General features: G+C 31.1%; 1 protein-coding gene across 2 annotated transcripts in view; it reads left to right on the top strand.

The window, feature by feature from the left end:
• The window catches only part of LOC124364653 (protein 4.1 homolog), a 42196-nt gene that overhangs the window by 9744 nt on the left and 10035 nt on the right, over positions 1–22417 (top strand). For both annotated transcript variants that reach the window (XM_046820295.1, XM_046820285.1), the window contains exons 2-6: positions 2640–2770; positions 8887–9034; positions 9333–9408; positions 16542–16586; positions 19336–19515. In XM_046820295.1, coding sequence (XP_046676251.1) covers positions 2648–2770; positions 8887–9034; positions 9333–9408; positions 16542–16586; positions 19336–19515 — 572 coding nt within the window. In that variant the 5' untranslated portion in view covers positions 2640–2647. The remainder of the gene's footprint in view (positions 1–2639; positions 2771–8886; positions 9035–9332; positions 9409–16541; positions 16587–19335; positions 19516–22417) is intronic.

Raw genomic sequence — 22417 nt, 5'->3', positions numbered from 1 at the left:
TGTAGTTCAGTTTGATGGTGGTACATATTTACTCCAAGGGATTTGGCTGAGTATTAGCAAACATATTTACTATGATTTTATGGGTAACCATAATGGCAACGAATAAATTACTACAAATAAGTAAATTTGTAAAAAAACTGAATACAATCGTGTGAGATTTTAACTTGTGACACATTAAAACATTGCCTAGCATAACCAATACCTACAGGATCATATTTTGGGGACTTGGTGTTAAGACTTAATTATTGATATACTACTATGAAACCCAACGTATGAAAAAAATGTGAATGTATTATATGGAAAGATATCTTGAGAAATATTTCATTTTTGTAGCTCAAACATTGCATAGAACTATATTATGACATAGACAAGAATGAGGTCTATGATGGTGCAAGACCGACCATGAAATTGGCTGAGCATCAGTGAAGCCTATCACTCAGTAGACGTTTTGTCTTTCATCTACCGGGGGATGTAAAGATTTCTTTTCTGTATGATTGTGTATGTCTATCTGTCCACAGAACATCTTGAGAATGAAATACGCTGTAGACTTGAAATTTTATATGCAACCTCAGTGAAGCCTGTTACGCGATTTGTGGTGTGGTGTACTCCTACCTTAGTGATAGGAAAATATATGTTTTCTTACAAAATGTGTTTTCAGTTTTTTTAATTTTTAACTGTAATTTTACATAATATAGAATACTATAACTTTTACATGAAATTAAACTAGCCTACATAAAATATAGCATATATAGTTGTAGTAGCTATTTAAGATTGTTTTATCGTATCATGAATATTATTTCTTCCAAATCATTGTTCAACTGTAATTCAATCAGGTGCCTCCTATGTTTTCTATGAAAAACAATATACAACAAAATATATATGTGCACATTTTGAGAAATCATCAAATTAGGGATTATTATTTGTAACTAATTGTATGGAGTATAAAGAAAAAATTGTAGCAATATGTAGAACTGTTACAAGTAGACTACAGATGTAATAATATGCAAAAAACTGTTTTCACAATTTGTAAGCAAACAATGTATAATAAAATGATTTAGTTAGACAATTTTATATTGTTACTTTTTCACTGAAAATAATTAACCTATATAAAGTTTGATGCTTATTAATATATCATTCTATCTGTGTTATATTATTTTTTTTAATGCTCTTAATACTCAGAAATGTCGACAGTACAAAGTGAAATAACAAACAGATGCAGATTTAATTTGTAAGATTCAACAATGTTGTATTTTGGGGCATTAATGTAAAATGGCTAATATTAGAACAACACATTGAACTACTACAAATATTAATCCTCAACATGTTAATCTATTTTATTTTTGTTGGAGAATCATAATTTTAAATGACTACAGTACAGTACTTATTTGTCATTAGATATAACCTTGTTTGGTTAATCTCCTTATCATCAGTGTTATCTCCTTATCATTGTTTTCAGTTAGTTAACCTTACTACCTATTTATTTAACTATACTAAATAAAAATGTAAACTAAATATAACTAAATAAAACTACTATAAAATGTTTGGTCAGCAATATTTGGTTTTATTTTGATAATGAAGTAGCATTTCTTAATTCTTCAAGTCTATACTGTTTAATTTTTTAAACAAGTAAGTAATACATCTTTAATGTTAAATCATTGTTGCAGCACTTAATATTTACATATTCTCTTGAAATAAGTCAGATAAAAGCATCAATAACATAGAATTTTGTTTTGTTGAAAGAGGATTTGCAAAATTAAAAAGATTTGTTGTACATTTGTCGTTCTTAATTAAAACAGAAAACAATTACACTGCTTTTGAAATCTGCAATCCAATCTATTCCTCAGGTTGATAACCATAAACACGCACAAGCAAAACACAACACATATTACAAAATGGGTAAAAATGACAAAATCATAACAAAAAACTGGTCAAAAATCATAATGAATGTGTGGTAAGTTAATGTACACTCTCTCTAAAACACAGATATAATAAAATTAAAACTAAGTTGTCTTATGCACATTAAAAATCAACAAGGGTCTATAATACATGTACAATATTCTAATGTGGTTCTTATTTTTTAACAATTGCGTTGAGTGGAACATCACTTAAGAAATAGATAGTGGTTCTATAATCTGTGTTATCATTGGGCTGTGAGATATTTGAGCCATCATTAACTTGTTAAGTGGAGAGTCGGGCAGTAATTAGAGTGGGCCATAGGCCATGTACCGGATTTATGGAGGTGGACAGTCAGTTATGCGTGTCATGTTTCTCTGTTGCAATTCAGCCATCTCACTTTATTTTGGCTCCTTTCAATCATGCTGCAGGATGGATAACTCAAATAAAGATTTAGTTCTTTAAGATACAATGAGTCTTTTTAGGAGTCTAATTGCTTTGTTCCTTGTATATTTAATATTTAATTATTACAATAATTTTATGATTGTATATATGTATACATTCTTATCAGGTCTTGATAGGTTTTTATCCCAAATTTCAGCAAATCAGTTAAGTTATTGAATTGAATGAAACCCATATTTAGATACCTTTAGAAAGCTAGTGAGAATAGTGTATATAATGCTATTGTACTATTACTTTAGCCTGTGTAACAGACTGTTATTTTGATTATATAACTTTTATTTTAGGAACAATAATGCCTGAAGAGAAGACAGATGAGACCTCCCCAGCCAAAAAGGCAACTCCCATTGCCAAAGGAAAGACTGTTCTGGCACGGGTCACTCTACTTGATGGGTCTTTAGTTGACATCAACCTTGATGTGAGTTTACTATATACTATAAAAGCTGCTTAAAATGAACTTTTGATTTCCTTAGGAAGATTATTGGTTAACTGACAGTCCTAACTATGTGGCTGAGGTTGTATCCAATTGCTTGTGTAATATATACAATCTTATCTGACACCATTTCAATACTTGATGTATTTGAAAATAAAGAATATTTTTATTTGATCTGTTGATAATCAATGACAACATAATACTTGTTTTAACTCATTATTTCATGTTGTAATAGAGTTAATCAAAATTTTATACCAATGAAAAGATGAGATTCCAACCTTTTATTTTTATATATAGAACATAAATGATCTTCCTTTTGTTTTTTATGAAATCTAATATAAAAAGGAAAACAATCTGTTGAATCAAGATTCCTGCCTCGAGCTGACAAGATTAAGAGATTAATTAAACTTTGGAAAATTACACAGGTGTTATTATTTGTGATATTGTATTCTAAGTTGCACCAATAGAAAGTTCTGTTTCTGTAAATTGTAGAATTGTTTTATAGTTTGAATGAAACTTATATATAATTATCTGTTAAATTTACGACTTTTTGTGTGATTTTAGGATTTAAAATACAGTTATACCTCTGAAGTGCGTTATCTTTATTTGCACTTAATTTTCTATACAATAAACAGTATTTTTTTACCTTTAAATGTATTTGTACAATACATTGTGGACAGATTTGATATGTGCCACTCAGTACTATAAATCTTTATAGTGACATATATGTTAACTATTTAAAAACATACAACATGTATTAATCATTTAGAAAAATTGAAGTATTTTTATGTAAACACATAAATAATTGTATACTTTGCTATCTTTGGGTTTGTTAAAAAAATTTAAGAATTTTTAAGTGTCTGTCTACTTTTGAGATGGTTACATCATATATATATCTATAAACATACGTTCTTGCATTTTTTAAATAATCAGTGATTCATTTTATCAAAATCATAAACTAAGGAAACTCTTTTTAATAACTGTAGAATACTACAGAGTTTAGGTATCACATATCAATATATATTTTATTGATCTAACAGGTTTAGGTACCTTTGCAGTTTTCTGAATGTTACTAGGGATGAAATGGTATTGGGATTATAGTGTAATTAGTATTTAGTATTGGCATTGTTGATTGAAAAACAAGAAAGTTAAAAACTAATTAATAATTAAATGGTTTAAATATCTCTAAAATTAAAACAGCCACCAATGTTGTTAAAGTGTCTTATCAACTAAGCCTTTGTTGTACAGATACTGTTTGAATCAGTGTTTAGGTTGCTATTATACATGTTTATAGCCATGATTCTGTGTAGTTTTGAGATTGTTTTCATGTTATCTCTAAACATGGTTAAGCCCACACAGATAAGTTATCTGCTCAGTGTTATCTGGACTTCCCCTTTCCCTTCCTGGCATAATGGCTACTTTTACAGCAACCCTGGAATATTTTTTGAGATCTGAATCTTTATGAACAGCAAAGTTGGAGTGAAAAAAAGTAGTTCCAAATAAGATTTAACTTACTTAGATCCCGTTTTGAAGTACTGATCAAACACGAGACCATGAAATTCCTTTTAAAATCACTGAAAAATGTAAACCTTCTTGGTTTACAACATCTATTAGTATTGCTAAATAGTATTTTGCTCACAGTTGGACCACATAACCCACTTATTTTGTTCTGTATTGTGGGCTAAGGGCTTGATTATTATGACAGCCTATTAAAAACTTTTCTCATTGTTAATATTGGTATATTTTTGTTCAGTAAAATTAAAGTGAATTTTGAAAATAATAGTACTAAGTATTCATTTTATTGTGAACCATAAAATTATACAATGTTTAGCAGTTTATAAATTATTAACTGCAACCATTGAAGTAAAAATAAATGATATTGTCAAGTACAAAATTTATAAATGACAACTGTATGTTTCATTTGGAAAACAAAACCAAATGTATCCTATTTTCATATTAACTTAAATTTTTGATTTTCTGAATAAAAAACTCAAATTTATAGGGTTTTTGTGAAAAGAGGTGATATGATTCAATAAACAAATAAAATGCAGTGGGTAAATATAGATGTGGAAGGAAGGGTGGGGCAAGTGAGACAAGTAGCTAGCCAGCTTCATGCCGTGAGGAATGTTTGGTGTTATTGAAGTCAGAAGGTCAAGCACCAGCCACTGAGCTGTGAATCATCTTCCTCTGCAGTAGTCATCCATTCTTAGTCAGTTGTATTATTAAAAATGAACCAATGAAGCTATTTCTCCAGTAATTTATTTTACTAAGTTAATTTTAAACTTTTATATCATGTTGAGTTTTGTGAATGAGTTGCTATGGTCAGTCTAAGACTTGATCTTTGTTATTGACAAAATTGTAGATAAGTAGCAGTAAACACAATTCTTACTATTTCAACATTTAAGAGGTCTTTATCTTCTCTCACTCAATAATTGAAGTAGTTGATTCACCGACCCCTCTTAGGAATGATGAAATGCCTTAGTTACTGAGCTTTCTAAAACATTTTCTTAAATTCTCAATATGACATTGCATAAAGATGTGTTTAATCAAATTTACGTTTTATGAATGTTATTTATGATAAGGAAATATTTGATATCTATATCTTTGTTCCACTCTTAGAATAAAACATAATAGGCCTGCATGAGTAAATAAATAAAACATTATATGAATTATTATATAATTATACATTATAGTTGAATGAACTCATCTTGACTGGAAGTATAAAATATAATTATATTGACATGTTTGTCAGGTTAATATAATTTGTTTTTCGTATTTTTAATTTTTATTACCATTCCAAGAAGAAGAAGTGACTACAATTTAAATATGTGATCACTGTGTTGTAACCAATCCAATAATTTAGAAAAAGAACAAAAATCAAGTCCCTACAGATCTTTCATCTTTCCATCCAAGCAAGATTAGGAATGTTTAAAATTTAAAATGAACTTTTTTACTATAAACACCTCTCCTCTCTCATCGTTACCCAAAACAATCTAACAAAAATTTCTTAAAATATAATACTCTCATTTCCAGAAAAAATGTTTAAGCAGTCACAAACATTACAAAAAATTATTAAAGTATTTTAATTTTAGATTATTTATTTATATATATAAAACAATAGAAACACAATGATACTAAGAAAAAATGTCCACGCCGTTTCTAGTAAAAGTTATGGGCAAATAACGCAAAAAAATAATAATCATCAGGGATAATGCCATTGTCTTGCGCATTTCAACACAATACATGCGTGATATCCTTTACTGACTTTGAGGTGCCCACCTTATCCTTGTTCATAGTACCAATGTTTGTGATGTGCATAGTTTTGTTTCTTTGGTTCTTGCATGGTTTGGTTTTGGTGTCTTTTTCTAGGAGGCATTACAATGTAAGGGGTTATTTGCCCATACCTTTTGCTATGACCGTTGTAGAGGTGTTTTATTCATTTCATTGTGTTTCTCTTAAATAGAGCATTAACCCTTTGAAGACCGTCCCATAAATTAGACCTCAACAAATTTTCATGTCACCATCTTCCTCTAAGTATATGCGAAAAAGACCAGCCTAAATATGAGCGTTTTGCAGGCCTTTACAAAACAATTTTTTACATTTTTTGTATAAGGTATAGCCTAGATCTATATTATTTCAAGTTTTGTTATTAAAATTCCCTATTTGATGGTGGAATAATCATTGGGATAGTTGTCTGATAAATCTTTAATTTTTAGATGTATTTGTTGAAAAGAATAGAAAAAATTATAATTCTCAAGTTTGCAACAATGTAGCAAAAAAAATTCAAAATACTTTGACTGTGGGAAACTATATTTTTTGAAAGAACACGTAAATAAAAATAAGCACCACAAGTTTTATTCAAATAGGAATAAACATAAACCAATTATAAAAAAACCAAATTCTTACATTTTTGAAAATCTGCAGTTTTAACATAAAAACTTATTACAGTATAGGCTAGTCAATAAGATGCTGAAATGTACTTACCATATGTTTTCATGTGGGATAAAGTCACTAGATGTAGAAATATATGTCACAAGCACAAATAAATTTAGTTCAAAAAGTACAAAACATAAACTCGGGTTGTATATTGAATTAAAACTTATTTTCAAGAGTGTCTAACCTTCATGGCACTTGGAGCATACAGGTCTTGATCTTTTTCTATTACATCCAAGTCCAGAACCTCCTGTTGAACACACCCAACATGTTTTTTTCTTTTTTACTAGGAAGTTTAACAAGTCCCTTTCCATTAATTGCTCCATTGTCATTGCTACCATTTTCACCATTAGTTTGTTTCGAGTGCATCCATTCTCAGACTCAACAACATCTACAATAAATTGATAGTGGGCTATAGCTTTTATTTGTTTGGTTTTGCAAACTTCTTTATATAGGATGTAGACATTCAACAACATTCGAGAAATGAAAATAAATAGATCGTATATAACGGAAACTACGAATGGGCGATCTTTCACCCAGCGGTCTTTTTCAACTGATTCGCAATGGACGATAGATCGCCCATGTGGTCTTCTTTGAATTAACTCCGATGGGCGAAATATTATCCAGTGGTCCTCAAAGGGTTAAAATGATGTGTCTTAAGAGAGGGGTTGAAATTTGAAAATTTAAAACTACAAAATTTTGTTTATATGTAGGTGACACTAACATGATAGTGACGGGAAAATCTCCAGATAACACTGAGATTTCTGCTTATATCGACTTGGCATTTATCGAAGAATTCTTAAATAATCATAATTTATTATTGAATTCAAGTAAATCAAACTATAACATTTTCTACAAAACAAAATAGACATTGACCATTAATTGACCATAATTAATTATGAACCATTAATTTATAGTAGGCAATGGTATTATAGCACAAGAAAACTGTACACAATTTCTAGGTCTAACTATAGATGAAAACTTATCTTGGAATAAACATGTTTAGAATGTTTTAAACAAAATCTAAATTGGAATTTATGCATTGTGTCATATTTCAAAGCTATGTGACTTAAATGCTTTGAGAAAAATGTATTGTGCATTAATCCATTCACTTCTAGCATATGGGATTAGTATATATGGTGCAACATCAAAACAAAATTTAGATAAAATATTAAAAAAAGCAAAAGAAAGCAATTAGAGTTATATTAAATCGACACAGACATGATTTAGTAAAACATTTATTATGTGAGCTTAAAATCACTACAATTTATAGCTTATATGCAACAGAAGTAATAAAATTCGTAAAAAGAAATTCTGCTCAATGTCCAACAGCTTGGCATGACTATAATACACATAACAAAATCACTGAAACACAATTTGACATTTTATGAAATGAAAACTGATTATATGGGGAAAAGATTTCTAAACTATTTACCTGAGGAAATTAAAAAAGAAACTAACTATAACAATTGAAATAACAATTAAGGAGTATCTTACAAACAAAGCACGTTGGATTGGTAGATGAGGCCATAAAATAATTGAGGTAATAGTTTAAATACAATCTAAGTATTGAAAATGTAAATATTACTTTTAGGTTAGGTTTAGAAACTCATATTTTAGTATTAGTATTGGAAAAAAGATGATTCAATTCAGACAAACATGATTCCAGAATCTAAAAGTCAAGACTGTCAGTTTTAATACAATGCAATAAGAGGAAGGTAAACTGAAGTTAAACTCAAAATTCACATTGGATCAACCTTTATCACCATAGCTACGTTATATGTGAAATATTATATCATATTTAAAGTAGTATTATAACATATACTTAGCAGTTTTGAAGTTAATGATTGGAATAAAATATATTTTGTGTTATAGTTTTCCCAAAGTTAGGTCTATGTGATATATACCTTTCTTATGCCTTAGCCTATGATAAATGGCTTTCTTAAGCTCATTTTAGTTAACTTTATTTTAACTAAGCCAAATTTTAACTTGTAGCAAGCAGATATTTTGACAAAACTAAACACTTTCTAATGAGCATCTTAGTAAACATAACCTCTAAAAAGAAATGAAAGTACAACAAGGAAGGATCATGTTTTTAGTGACAGGTATACATATAAAATGCAAAGCTAACAGTCATAGAGCACTGATCTGATAAGGTGATGTTTCAGAGAAAGTCCAAAGGGGAAGATTTGCTGGAGAAGGTGTGTGATCACATCAATCTTTTGGAACGTGACTACTTTGGCTTGACTTACGAGGACCGACACGACCCACGAAATTGGCTTGAACTTGACAAACGAATTGGCAAATTTGTCAAAAGTAATTGTTTCTTAAAAATAAATTACAATAACTATTGATGTTTGATAATAACATATACTAGTCTATGCATGTGTTATGTTAGTTTGATTGTACATCTCTAGGACTATAAAACTAAATATTTTTTAGATTTGTGTATTTTTGTGTTTCTATTTGTTTGTATCTGAAAAGGCCTTATTTAAAATTATGGTGTAGTAAAAATTTCTTAACTATGTTTTAAAATTAAGTTACTATACATCATCTATGTATGTTAATTCTATCTTATGATATTTATATTAATTCGCTTTTATGTTTTAATTAGATGAACCCTGGAAATTTAACTTTGAAGTTAAATTTTATCCACCTGACCCAGCTCAACTTCAAGAGGACATTACAAGGTAGTCTAAATTACTGTGATTGTTGAACGTAATAAAAAAATGTACTTTATAAAAATTTGAAAATGAATCACTTTGGTTAACAAAAAAAAAAAAATCCAATCATACTAGTTGCTTAATAATGTGGGTATATTCTGAGTAGCCTACTGTATTTTGTGACACTGTAGTGACCATTGAAAAAATCAAATTGTACTAGTTACTTAACACTTCAATGTGAGTATGTTCTTAAGACAGCTTACTGTATTTGCAAACAGTAGTCAGCCTGCAGCCACTGGCATTGCCAGTCAACTCTCAAGTCATTACTATTTGACATTTTCGTCAGCCTACTGTATAAAGTATAATACAAAAATGATTGACTGTTTCATATAAAAAAGATATTAAGCTAAATCATAATCACATTATAGAAAATAACAATAAATAATATGCTAGGCATACAAAACACTATTTATATACAATTGGCTCACTATTTTACAGAAAAACTACATATGTTATAACATTTTACTTTATCAGAGTGGAATAATTTTTATTAGTGATTTTGCGCATCTTCTTTTGGTCAATTTGAAACTGAACTCCCGTTTTGTACCTCTGATGCAACATTGAATAATTTGATTTTGCTATTGATGTTACATTCAGGATCTCCACTCAACCATGAAATAGTGATTAAGCCGTGAATTTCACCATGAAAAACCCTTAATAAGCCGTGAGTTTACTTACGAATAAGTTTGTCATTGTCTAAGACGATCACTGGCCCGGTTAACACGAGCGATAATTGCACTAGCCATTGCAACAATCGATCCTGGCACGATTAAATTATACATAAAGCAGTTTACACAAGAGTGCACAAGCTGGACAATCACAACTGACTATTAGATCGCAGCCAACATTGGAGTCGTAGTTGTATGAATAGGAGCATTGGACAGTTCATTTGTCACAAGGTATTCATTTCTTTCATCCCTTCCAAGAATTTTAATCTTATTAACATTTATTATTACACATTTTTAGTAGATACAATTTAAATTGGATTATAAATCAGATTAAATATATAAGGAACTAGCAGTTGCCCGCGGCTTCACACGCAATTTCCCCTTGAAAACAGTACACTATATTCACTTATTCTTTTTCTATCACATTCTAAACATTGCTGAGATAATTGATAGTCGTTCCTTCGTGAGCCTCTTGGGCGCATTATGAAGGTATGTACCATATTCCTGCCTCTATCTTTCGTGGTTTTTGCTAGGTGTTGATAAGTTATTCAGAACAATTAATGTATATGGATGAATCTCGGTAAACTAATTAGGTTATAAAGAATCAAATTCGGTCTGTTAAAATTAATTTTCTGTCTAAGATATTTCTAGTATTATTTAGGAGTGTGCCTTCAAGAAAATGTATAAAAGAAACCCAATTTCGATCATAAAGTGTCTTCTTTCGGCTCTTTTCATTTACCTTCGTTGTAACCAAATTTGATTACCTTATATGCAAACATTCACGGATTTGTACAATGAGGTTGTTTTCATAATAGCGTTTAATAGTATTTTCATTGCATTATATAGTTTATTGATCATTGGTGCAATCTGAATTTAAAATTAGGCAATCACGTCTTCTATGCAACCTGCATTACACTACTGATCAAGCACTTTACAATAAAAATTTTGTAAATTTTAAATGTAAACACATGTTTCTGCCTATTTGATGAACTTCAGCTGAAAGTATTAACAGCTGTTAAGTATCAGTTTGCTTTGTATTACATGTCGTAGCGCAGTCTGTCGGATCCAATATGAAACACTCCAACATCAACAACAATTTATAATTAAAAAATTAATTAAATAAACTATTTAAATTGGACCAAATTGTGAATCTAAACCATTCTCGAATTCCACAGAAAACACACAAAAAATTTCATTAAAATCGGTTTAATAGTTTCTGAGTCTATAAAGGACAAACACACAAACATTCATTTATATATATATAAAGACTAGCGGGCCCGGCGCGCTTTGCTGCGCATTTCAATAATTTTTTGCAAAAGTTGCCCGCGGCTTCGCACGCAATTTCCCGTTGAAAACAGTACACTATATTCACTTATTCTTTTTCTATCACATTCTAAACATTGCTGAGATAATTGATAGTCGTTCCATCGTGAGCCTCTTGGGCGTATTATGAAGGTATGTACCATATTCCTGCCTCTATCTAGCTGTTACCCACGGCTTCGCACGCAAATCTTAAGAACCGAAGTCCTTATATTACTTAGTAAATTTTTTTTTTACTATAATAAATTTTAGATTAAATTAGTTATATCTCCGATGCCACGATTGAGCTTGCTTTGTTGTCTCGATCGAGAGAATATGTACACACGGAGTTTTGAGAACCATACTTCTGTCAAAAAAAACAACTAAGGTTGATTTTATAACATTCTTTATATTTGTAGCCAACGTAAGATAGTAATTATGATATCTGCATTACTCTTCTGATCAAGCATGAGCATGGTTTATATTAAATAAATATTGCAGTTAAAGGTGAATTTTTACGTCAAATTTGAATTGTATTATCTGGATAGTAAAGTCTATGTTTAACAGTGATTGCAAAAACAGTTTAAACAAAATATGTCGTTTCTCTTTAAGCTTACTCTATGCTTTAAAACTATAAGTGTAATATATGTTTACAAAGAACAGCTGATTAAAAATTTGAAAAGACGTTAACATATGTTTGCTGCAATGCATTTCTTATGGGTATTTCTGTAACCAGTGGGGCGGAATCCTGAATCGGGAAAGGGATGGGCATAACTTATAAACCTTCTCCGTGGAAAAATACATATACGTACAAATTTTCATCATGATCGGTCCAATAGTTCACGATTCCATAAAGGACAAACATACAAACATTCATTTTTATATATATAGATAGATATATATATTTATCTTTATAATAATTTTCTATTGGGAAAATTTCAAAAACAAGTTTTTCATCTCCAAGAACTTATATAATTAAGACATAATTTGACAGCTTCTTGAATCAAGAATTGATTAATCTCGAAACATCGTATTTTACACAACGTGGTTCGTGAAATTGTGAATGAAGATTAACGTATATTTGTGAGCTCCATCTGACGGCGGTTGATCTAAGGTTACCTCCACAAGTGTAGTGGAGTTTATCTTGGTTAGTTCTACTCCTGTGCTGCAGCAAGGCTCTCCTCCAAAAAAAACGTAACAATGCATTGGAAAATTAAAATCGGCCAACCGGACCTCAGCACTATACAAGCAGTGTGCTGTAGGCGGTAAAGCGGCAGAGCGGTAGTGACCGTGATACAAAAAGGGTTTTTTGTACTTCAGTATTATTCAGTCGCTGAAGTGGGATCTCCAGACAAAGTTGTCCAACTCTTATTCTTGAGGGAAAATAGTATTTTGAGAAGAAATGTGTTTGATAGATAGCACAGGCCTAAAATGTACAGTGTTTTAAACAGGTTTAAGAGTTCGGTTCATTGAATAATATAATGTTTGACGGTTTGATAAGAGGTGCAGCCCGGTTTTTTGAGTACACCAGAATGTCAGTTGGATTTTTACCAAGCCTGATAAGATATCTTTTGGAGAAGAAAGTAGTGAACTAGCTACAACAAGTAATGTCGAAAAGGGGGCGTTTGCGTCCTGTTGCACAGTAATGACTGAATGAGCTGAGGGTTGAACAGCAGGAGAAACATTTAATGTCTAGAATTGGCGGTGGACAAGCGCCATCTTGTGGTACTGCCCTGCCGCTCACGTCTGTTGTGGTTAGTGTCGAATGTTCCCTGTATGTATAACACAAACATTAAACTAAGTCGCCGCTAGTTGTAAGTTGTGAGTTCCAGTGCTCACAACTTACCGCTCATATCACGGCCGAGGCCTCAGTTGATCTATGAACGATCTCCTCACACATGTTATCAAATTACATAGGTTAAAACAACGAAAGTGATGTTATGTTTTAATATCACGGTCACATCCAAATCTCAACTGAACTGCGTTTACACTGGCCAAAAATTGCTCAAGTTTTGTGTCTGACTAAAAATCACTAGTCTAATCAAACAGGTGCAAGAGCTCTCGTGAGCGTTGCCGCAACTAGTGTCGTACAGTTGTTTGCGACAACTTGAGAACAGTGTTGGCTATTAAATTTTCAATTTTAAACATTGCCGAGACATCAGAGACATGAACAGTCTTCGTCTTGGCTCCAGCGATACAACTGTAGCAAGTACTTGCGACAGTTCTCGTGAGTAAAATTGCTTATCTTATTCACATTATGCTTTAGTAGTTGTGCAAATTTTCTTGCAACTTGTCAGTGTAAACGCAACATGTTGTCAGTCTACATACGGCCAGCCGATTGAATCAACCACCCTCATCAGTTTTCTTCGTCAGAGCAGCATTGGTTGGACGACGGCTGGAAATCCCGTCAGTTCTTTGGTCAACTATTTACCAAAACGACTTCTCCGCACACGTGATGATCGTTTGAACAATTCGAACTGTTCAAACCAAATAGTCCAATATGCAGAGGAGCTTTATGCCATGTTGTTTCGTAGTCCTTGACTATAATCTAATGAACATGGTCTGATGAACCACAGCCTTTCATGCGTTTATTTACTTTGTAGTTGTGTTTTCGTGATGGAGTGATTCTATTCTTGTATTATCTTGAAGGCTAACACAAAATATTTAAGAACCAGTAATTGATAACATCAATTGTGCTCGCTATCTGAGTGCAAATGTAGAAGGTACTGTTCTGTACTGGTGTCTACATACTTATTCAGCAGATCACAAACTAAACGCACTTCAGTAACCTCCGTAGCAGATTACTTTCTGATGCATTCTTCATGTATTGGTGTTATTAGTGGGATATATTCGGAGCCACGATACTTTCCAACCAGCCCTACCACCAATGATGAGAATCGGAAAAAGTATGCATTATGCATGAATTTCTGACTCCGGGAAACATGCGTGGGTATGTGTGAATTTTTATAATGCCCCTGGAAATTTTACTAGGGATGGATCGTTTCTGATACTCTATACTGCGGCTCTTTTCACTTGATTCTGATACAACAAAAGTGCTTAAATACGCTTAAAAAAATCAAGATTTCACCGCATTACTGATATGGAGAAGCTAAATCTCAAATCCAAAAATTAGTCTTGCTAAATCAATTTTTTACTTTCCGTATGAAAAAATGTAGATATATATCCAAAGTAACAATTTATTATTATTCATTTGTTATCTTTGTATTTCCGAATTGGATACATGTATTTTCTAAACATCACAGAAAGGAAAGTTATTAGGTATACATAATGTTATACCGACACATCCAAAGACACAGAGATAAAAACTAAGGAGCTTAAAATAGGTGATAGCGATAAATCGTCACCGAATTTCTCGCATATCGCTAGTGACGAAATGCTAGAGCATCACAGCTTTATGGAATTTCTTGTAAACACTGTTAGTGACGATAAACTGTCATAATTGCACTTGGTGTAAGGGTTAAATACAGTATTACAGTTGTCTATTTGGTTTGAAAATAGACTAGAGAATCTGTTTCTTTTCGACCGGGAATTTGAAAGGAGGTTTTGAGTGGCCATCCTGAGTATACCACCATTAAATCACATCTCTTTGAAAAACTACAGTAATAAGCAAACCAAAGTCCAGTTCTAGCCAGAAATTTGCCAGGAAATGTAGGACGAGTGGGGCCACCTTCGTACAACAATTTGGTACTTAAATAGTTCTCTAGCACTTATGTGTTTCCCTTCCCCCCTTTCTTTTTTGGAATATTTATACAAACACAATAGCAGCACAAAATACTTCCACAGTGTCCTTGGTTAAATGAAATGGTCTAGGTATTTATGAAAAACCGTGTGGTTTGCCCACCCATATAAGGGGAATACTAAAACGATCAAAATTCATGACCGAAAAAGTCGATTTTACCCAGGCGACTTTGACGGCTAAATGAGATCTTTGTGGCACTTGATCTGCACCGAATTGCGGCATGTAAAACTGAACAAGCGTTTTTAAATCAGATGGAAACCTCTTCCATGTTGTTTTTAAGTGGTCGAAAATATCAAAATGGTTGAGAATGAAATCGTTATGTGTCAGTGCATTGCATTTGCTGAGTTGTCTGCATGATATGATGAACCAGACACAACAGTATCCTACAGTGTAGTTTTTTAGTTTTTGGTCCAATTAAAAACCGTCTGAAGCCCTGTTGTGCACCGATAATATTACCACTAAAGATCATGATTACAACACAATACAGAGAGACAGACGTACATACCCAATCCATAGAACTAAATTATTTGAAATGTCCCCTTATTACATATATATTCATATTAAACAAGATTTCTAGTACGCAACACCACATGTTTGGTAATGGGGCTTTGCTGAAATTACATATAAAAATTCAAGTCTACAGTTTAATTTGATTGTTCTTGAGATATCCTGTGGGCCGTTAGGCTTCATTAACGATCAGTCAAATCCCAAGAAGCTATATATATTCATCATCAATCTCAATCATGTCTATGTAGAAAGAAAGTTATATGCACAAAATTTAATTTTTCTGAAAACTAAGGTTTTGAAGCAGTTTCTATGACATTTGCTAGTTTCTAGCATTTTTTATAAGGAATTGTGAATGTCAGCTTTTTCTTTTTCTTTTTTCAAAAAATGAGAACTTTCCAGTTTAAGTTGATTGAATTAATATTTATGAAGATGCAGACCCATTAAAAGTTATCCATACTTATTTAAAATGTAATGTAAAATACAATGGTAGTAATAAAGTTCAAGAAATGTAATGAAATGTCGTAGAAACTGTACATTTTTTCCGAAATGTTCATGTTTTTATTAATAAACTAAAATAATTTTTCTCGGAATGTGAAGTAATAAGAACTTTTAATTTCCATATTCGAGTCACATTTATGTTATATTGTCATGCCAAAAAATAATTAACATTAGGTCTTGGCCATCTTGTATATACTGTATATATATCTAACTTCAAATTGACTAAATTGAGTCCTTAAAAAATACTGTTACAAATTATAATAGCTTTTGTTTTTTTTTCTATTTACTTTGTAAAAGAATTATGTGTTACAGACAAATGTTTACTGCCACTCAGAATTGGAGTTAATTATTGACCATATATGTTTCAGATATCAGCTCTGCTTGCAGATCAGAAATGATATTCTTAGTGGAAAGTAAGTTTTTTGTATTATTACATATATAACTATAATTAGCAAGTCATAGTTTTGCATAGTAGTGACACACACACACACACACACACACACACACACACACGCACGTACATGCACACGCACACACACACACACACACACACATATAACATGAAGAAGACTTCTTAGTTTAATAGTCGTTTAATATTTTGGCATTTGCCAAATTTAAAAGTTTATAAGAGAACTGAAATATGAATTAACCAAATAAAACTGTATATAATAAACTCTTTCAGTGCCATAGATACAATCAGTGTTGAAAAGTGTCGGGTTATTTTTTGTGTGACTATGCGATAAGTGCCAAAGGGTTTTGGATGAAAATGCAAGGTTTTAGAAATAATTTGCATAAAAAGCTCCTTTTTACTTTTTTTGAAGGTAAATAAATTACATTTCAGGAACTATTAAAGAATCAAATTTTGTTATAATTTTTTAAATTAAAAAATCACTTTAAACAGCAAAATTTCTACGGAAACAAAATAAAACTCAAGTTTGAGGTGAAATAACTATTATACAAATTTTTATTTTGAAATTTCAATACTTCCATGATAAAAATAATTTTAAAATAACGCAAAACCATGTGTAATAACCTAATATAGTACCATAAATAACATTTTTATAAACAGTTAATCACTAGAGATAGTTTTTACTAAAACGCAAGATTTCAGAAAAAAATTCACCTCAAATTTATTTATTAATTAGTTTTGACCTAATTTGTGTGTATACGGTATTTTTAAGATTTTTTTTCTTTATACCATGATAAAGGCCATATGATTCTAAATAAAACGCATGTGTAATATCTTATTCTAGAATTTTAGAAACATGGCATTATATGTATTAAGAATATGCTGCCCGGTACCGACATTTTATAAACTTCATTTGTCAGAGTTTAGAAATTACTTAGTAATGATGTAGTTTTCCCAATAAATCTAATAAAACTATAATACAACACAAATAAATATGATTAGTACATTTAGAAACAAATACTTGCTAACATATTTACATAAAAGTTTACATTTACTGAATAATAACCCTAATAATATTTACACTGAAAATTCCCGTTTTTTCGCTTGAACACAACTCAAATCATACATTACTTTTGTAAAGAAATACAGTAAAATACTGTTTATTTTGTATTTACTCAAATGCTTGGTTATCGGCACATAAACAACAAGAAAGGCCGTTACGCAACACGGTACTCGTCCGGTACTTGTCCGCTACGTCGCGTGACTGGAAGACAGAATCATCACACTGATACTTTGGTATTATCACAGCCCACTATTTTTGGACGAGTTTTCCTTATCAGAGATCAAAATAAACTTCATTATACGTTCCTTCTTCCATAATGAATCGAAAAATACTCGATGAGTCATACTTCCTATCTCCAAATCGTCTCCAAATAGACACACGAATGACCTGACATTTTCGAATAATGAAACGTTGTTCTTATAGTTTTTTATTTAATTGATTGTCGTAATAACTTGTACATTCCAAAATAGGTTAAATAAAGTAAGTTGTTTTTAATACTGTAATTTATTTTGTCCCTGATAAGGAAAACTCGTCCAAAAATAGTGGCTTCTTGATAAGTACCCAAACAACATAAGTTTCACAGATAAAATAGTAGAGAAACAACATAAAACTCGCATTTATTGATAGTTTAGAACCTATTGAATACAGCCGTCTGATTATTTGGCCAAAATAATCTTGTACTATATAAAATATTATCGAAATACGAAACGTCAAAATTGGCGACGCTGGCACTTTATGCACTTTTCGTACCGTCAAAATTAGCGACGCTGTGGCACTCAAAGGGTTAAAAGCTCCTTTTTAATTCTAATTTAAAATAACTAATATAAGAAAAATGTATTTATAAATGTTAATACTTTTATGATAAAGAGCATTTAAACTCCCAAAAATTATGTTATTTTTTGCAAATTACAGGTATGTATTCTCGCATGTTATATCAGATTAAAGTAGAAGACAGTGAATATGACTTTGTTCTTAATATAAAATTATTTCTTTGAACCCCTTAAAAAATCCTTTTAGATTATTTTTATATTAACAGTCAGTTTCCAATGGTTTAAGATTAGCAAACAATTTTGTATAAATCATAGTAAGGCTTGAACAAGATATTAGGATTCAAAATTTGGGAATGTATTTATTAAGAATTGGAATTTTATTTGAGATTCGAAAATTATGTATTTGCCCATCACTATTTGACTAGCATAGCAATGTATAATGCTAGTTTTGACTTTTGGGTGTCTGAGTATTTTACTTTCACCATACTTCCAACTATAATAACATGTCTATATAGAATAAACTATCTTCATCTTTGATAATATATCATTAATTTACACCAAGAACAAAGTGTGGCCCTGGAGCACCCTAATTTGTATTTACTTTCATTATGACTTTTACTTAATATTAGTAACATAAATAAGAACATTGTGAAAACTGTTCATTCAGTTATTTTTGTAGTAATTTTTCTCTTTCTTGTTTTTGCCAAAATACAAGTTACTTTCAAAAGCCACCATATCAACCGTTATCTGCATTATTATGTAGACTATGGTAGTCAATTTCTGGCTGCATTGTATTTTTTAGTAAAAAGATAATATGGTATATACAGTAATAAAAGAGACTAAGAAATAATTTACACTAACCCCAGTTTATAAGACTCGTTAGTCTTAAGCTTTACTTTATATTCCGTTTTGTGTTACAGATTGCCTTGTTCATTTGTGACTTATGCCCTGCTTGGTTCATATTTGGTTCAATCAGAACTTGGTGATTATGATCCAGAAGATAACAAGAACTCGTCTGACTACTTGAAAGAATTCCGTTTTGCTCCTAATCAAAGTGTGGAACTTGAAGAAAAAGTGATGGAATTACACAGAACACATAAGTAAGGATTTTACATTAAGTTATAGAAGAGATGGAGGTTTATGTATACATTCTAGAATGTCATATTCATTGAAAAATCAATGAAAGAAGTAGAGTCAATTTAATTTTGTTTAAGTTGTATGAAATAGTTTTTTCATCCATGTTTTATTAGTGTTGCTGATAGTAACTCTACTTCTTCACTAGTTCCACTAGAACATTCTTTATATTCCCATATTGCTTTTAAGTTAAATGAACAGGTGTCAAGTGCCTTTAGTGCAGCTTGGCTATCAGAGAGTATTTAATATTCTGCTCCTTCTAGCCTGTTTTGTATGAGTCTTCTGGTGCATGATTCTATTGCCATGACTTCCACTTGGAAGACCGTGGTGTTTTCCCAGGAGCACAGCTAAGTTAACTTCTGGTCCGTATATACCAAATACTGTCCTAGAAGCAAGGCATGAACCATCTATGTAAAACTTCTGGACTCCTTTAGTAGGGTAAGCCTCCTTTTTACTCCATCTTTCCCTATCTTCAATCGAGACTATGTATGGTTTTTGTAATACAAGATTTGACTGATTGCGTGAGAACAATGAGTGTTAAATAATTGCAACCTGCTGTGATCATTAAAATAATTTGGCTTTCAGGGAGACACCATTTGGAAATTATTAACTGTATGGGATGAGCTGGAGAAATATTTTTACAACTAAACAGAAATATTAATAAAAGAATTGTGTCATAAAAAAATAAAGGTTAGGAACATAAAACTCATTTAAACTTGGTTCAAGCATTATTCATACGTAACTCAATTAAGATAATAGGTTTATCTCATTTAATTTACTATCACTATAGTAAATAGTAAATTGAACTTTTTTCCAATGCTCCAAGGTTTATCTCATATTTAATATTTTCATGATCAGTGTTTTTTATAATAAAAAATAACTACCTTAGAGCTAACTAACTATGAAATCAAAACTATGTCATTTGATCTTTTTCACTAGAAGTGTTAATTACTTGAATACATTGCTAGTATTGTAAATTGGGTTAGATTTCTATAGATAACTGTTTCCCAAATTGTTTTATAAATTTGATTAGCTGTAATATTATCTGTTACTGCATCTTCACACCCAATTTTCTGCTGAATAACATGAATGTTATAGACATATAATTTCTAAATGGTATGGCCCTTATGTGATAAATTAGTACCATCAGAAGATAGTCCCATTTTAATCTTTGTATAAAATTCCATAATTTTTTTATTGAATAGCCCAAAGGATTGCAGCATCATTTCAACTATCTTACCCTGGCCTAAGGAATCCCTAGTTGAAGTATGTTAGCTTTGTTAGTTAAAGCACTTATGATATAATATGAAGGACCGCTATGATAATTTTTAAATGAAAGTAAGGCATATGAATTGAGGAACATTATTATTTCAGTGTTTTTGTAAAATTTCAACACATTCGTACATAGTAGGTTTTAGCACTTATGATATAATATGAAGGACCGCTATGATAATTTTTAAATGAAAGTAAGGCATATGAATTGAGGAACATTATTATTTCAGTGTTTTTGTGAAATTTCAACACATTCATACATAGTAGGTTTTACAAGACAAGACCAAAAATATTCAAACAATCACATCCAAAATATTTTAAATTAGCCTAAATTAAATTCCTAAATGAAACATCTGCCTATTTTGTGGACTAGCTTTTGGCTGTCCTCATTTGTATCCTCGGTTTTAATTCTTGGATAGTATAAATGTATGTAAACCTGACATAGTACATTGGAAATCTTTGCTCTCTGATCCTTGGTTCGCTATGTTATCTTATTTCCTTGGTTCAGTTTAGGAATAAGAATTTTTATAAACTTAACACTTTGTACCCTGGGCCCTTAATACATGTTTCGGCGTGGCTCCCTGGGGGTTTTATGATGATTTAAAAAAATTCTGTGTTATTACAGTAATTATGTTATAAACTCATACTATATATCTTTTTAAAGATAGAGATACATACTTTTTTAATGTATACAAATATAAAGTTTATTTTCAAAATAAAATTATTACATAATATTAAATGTTATGTAAAAAAATACAAAAAAAGTTTTTGCTACATAGCTTGTTAGTTCAGGTAGTTCGCCTTAGTGTGGTAATTTTTTAAAGCACAATGGTCTGAATGAAATACAGGATCTTGCACATTTTTGTTCAGATCGTTCACAAAATCAATATTTGGTCCCAGGCGTGTATCAAAATCATCGTAATTTTCCGACTCGGAGTTAAACAAAAGATCGCGAATTGCACCACTTTTGATTTCATCACCCATATTATTTAAACTAGAAAATAATAAGTAAAGAATATAAAAGAAAATCAACGGAAAGTCGAGAAGAAAGAACAAAGCGAGTGTAAATACAAAACAAAACACACGGATAACCTCACATTGCTCACATTTGCCTTTACTTCATTCAGTAAGAAACTAAAGTTCTGATTTTTTCAAACAGTTAAATTCACATTTAGAATACATTATAATAACATTTGCTTCAGTATTTGTCAGCAAGATTTGTAGAAAACTTAGTAGGGCATCACTAAGACTCACAACAAAACACAACGTGAAACACTACAAAGCAAAATGACAGTACCGACGATCAGCCGCGGCGCCTACGATCAGCTGTCTAGACTCGCTTGTAATATGACGATAATATAGTATTTCATTACTAAAACGTGACCCAGGGATCTCAAAACCAACAAATACGAACTTAGACAACCAATGAACATAATAAAAATGTTTGAATCCTAAAATAAGATGACTGAGCTAAATAATACAATTAAATAACACGACCCGAGGTATACTCGGGCTCAGGGTACAAAGTGTTAATTAGTGTCCTAAACAACGGAGAGATTGACTCTGGCACTGAAGGTGGGAAAATTGGTGGGTAAG

This window comes from Homalodisca vitripennis, chromosome 1 (assembly GCF_021130785.1).
Source record: "Homalodisca vitripennis isolate AUS2020 chromosome 1, UT_GWSS_2.1, whole genome shotgun sequence".
In the NCBI taxonomy this organism is placed as follows: domain Eukaryota; kingdom Metazoa; phylum Arthropoda; class Insecta; order Hemiptera; family Cicadellidae; genus Homalodisca; species Homalodisca vitripennis.
This window is presented reverse-complemented; position numbering and strand designations above follow the sequence as displayed.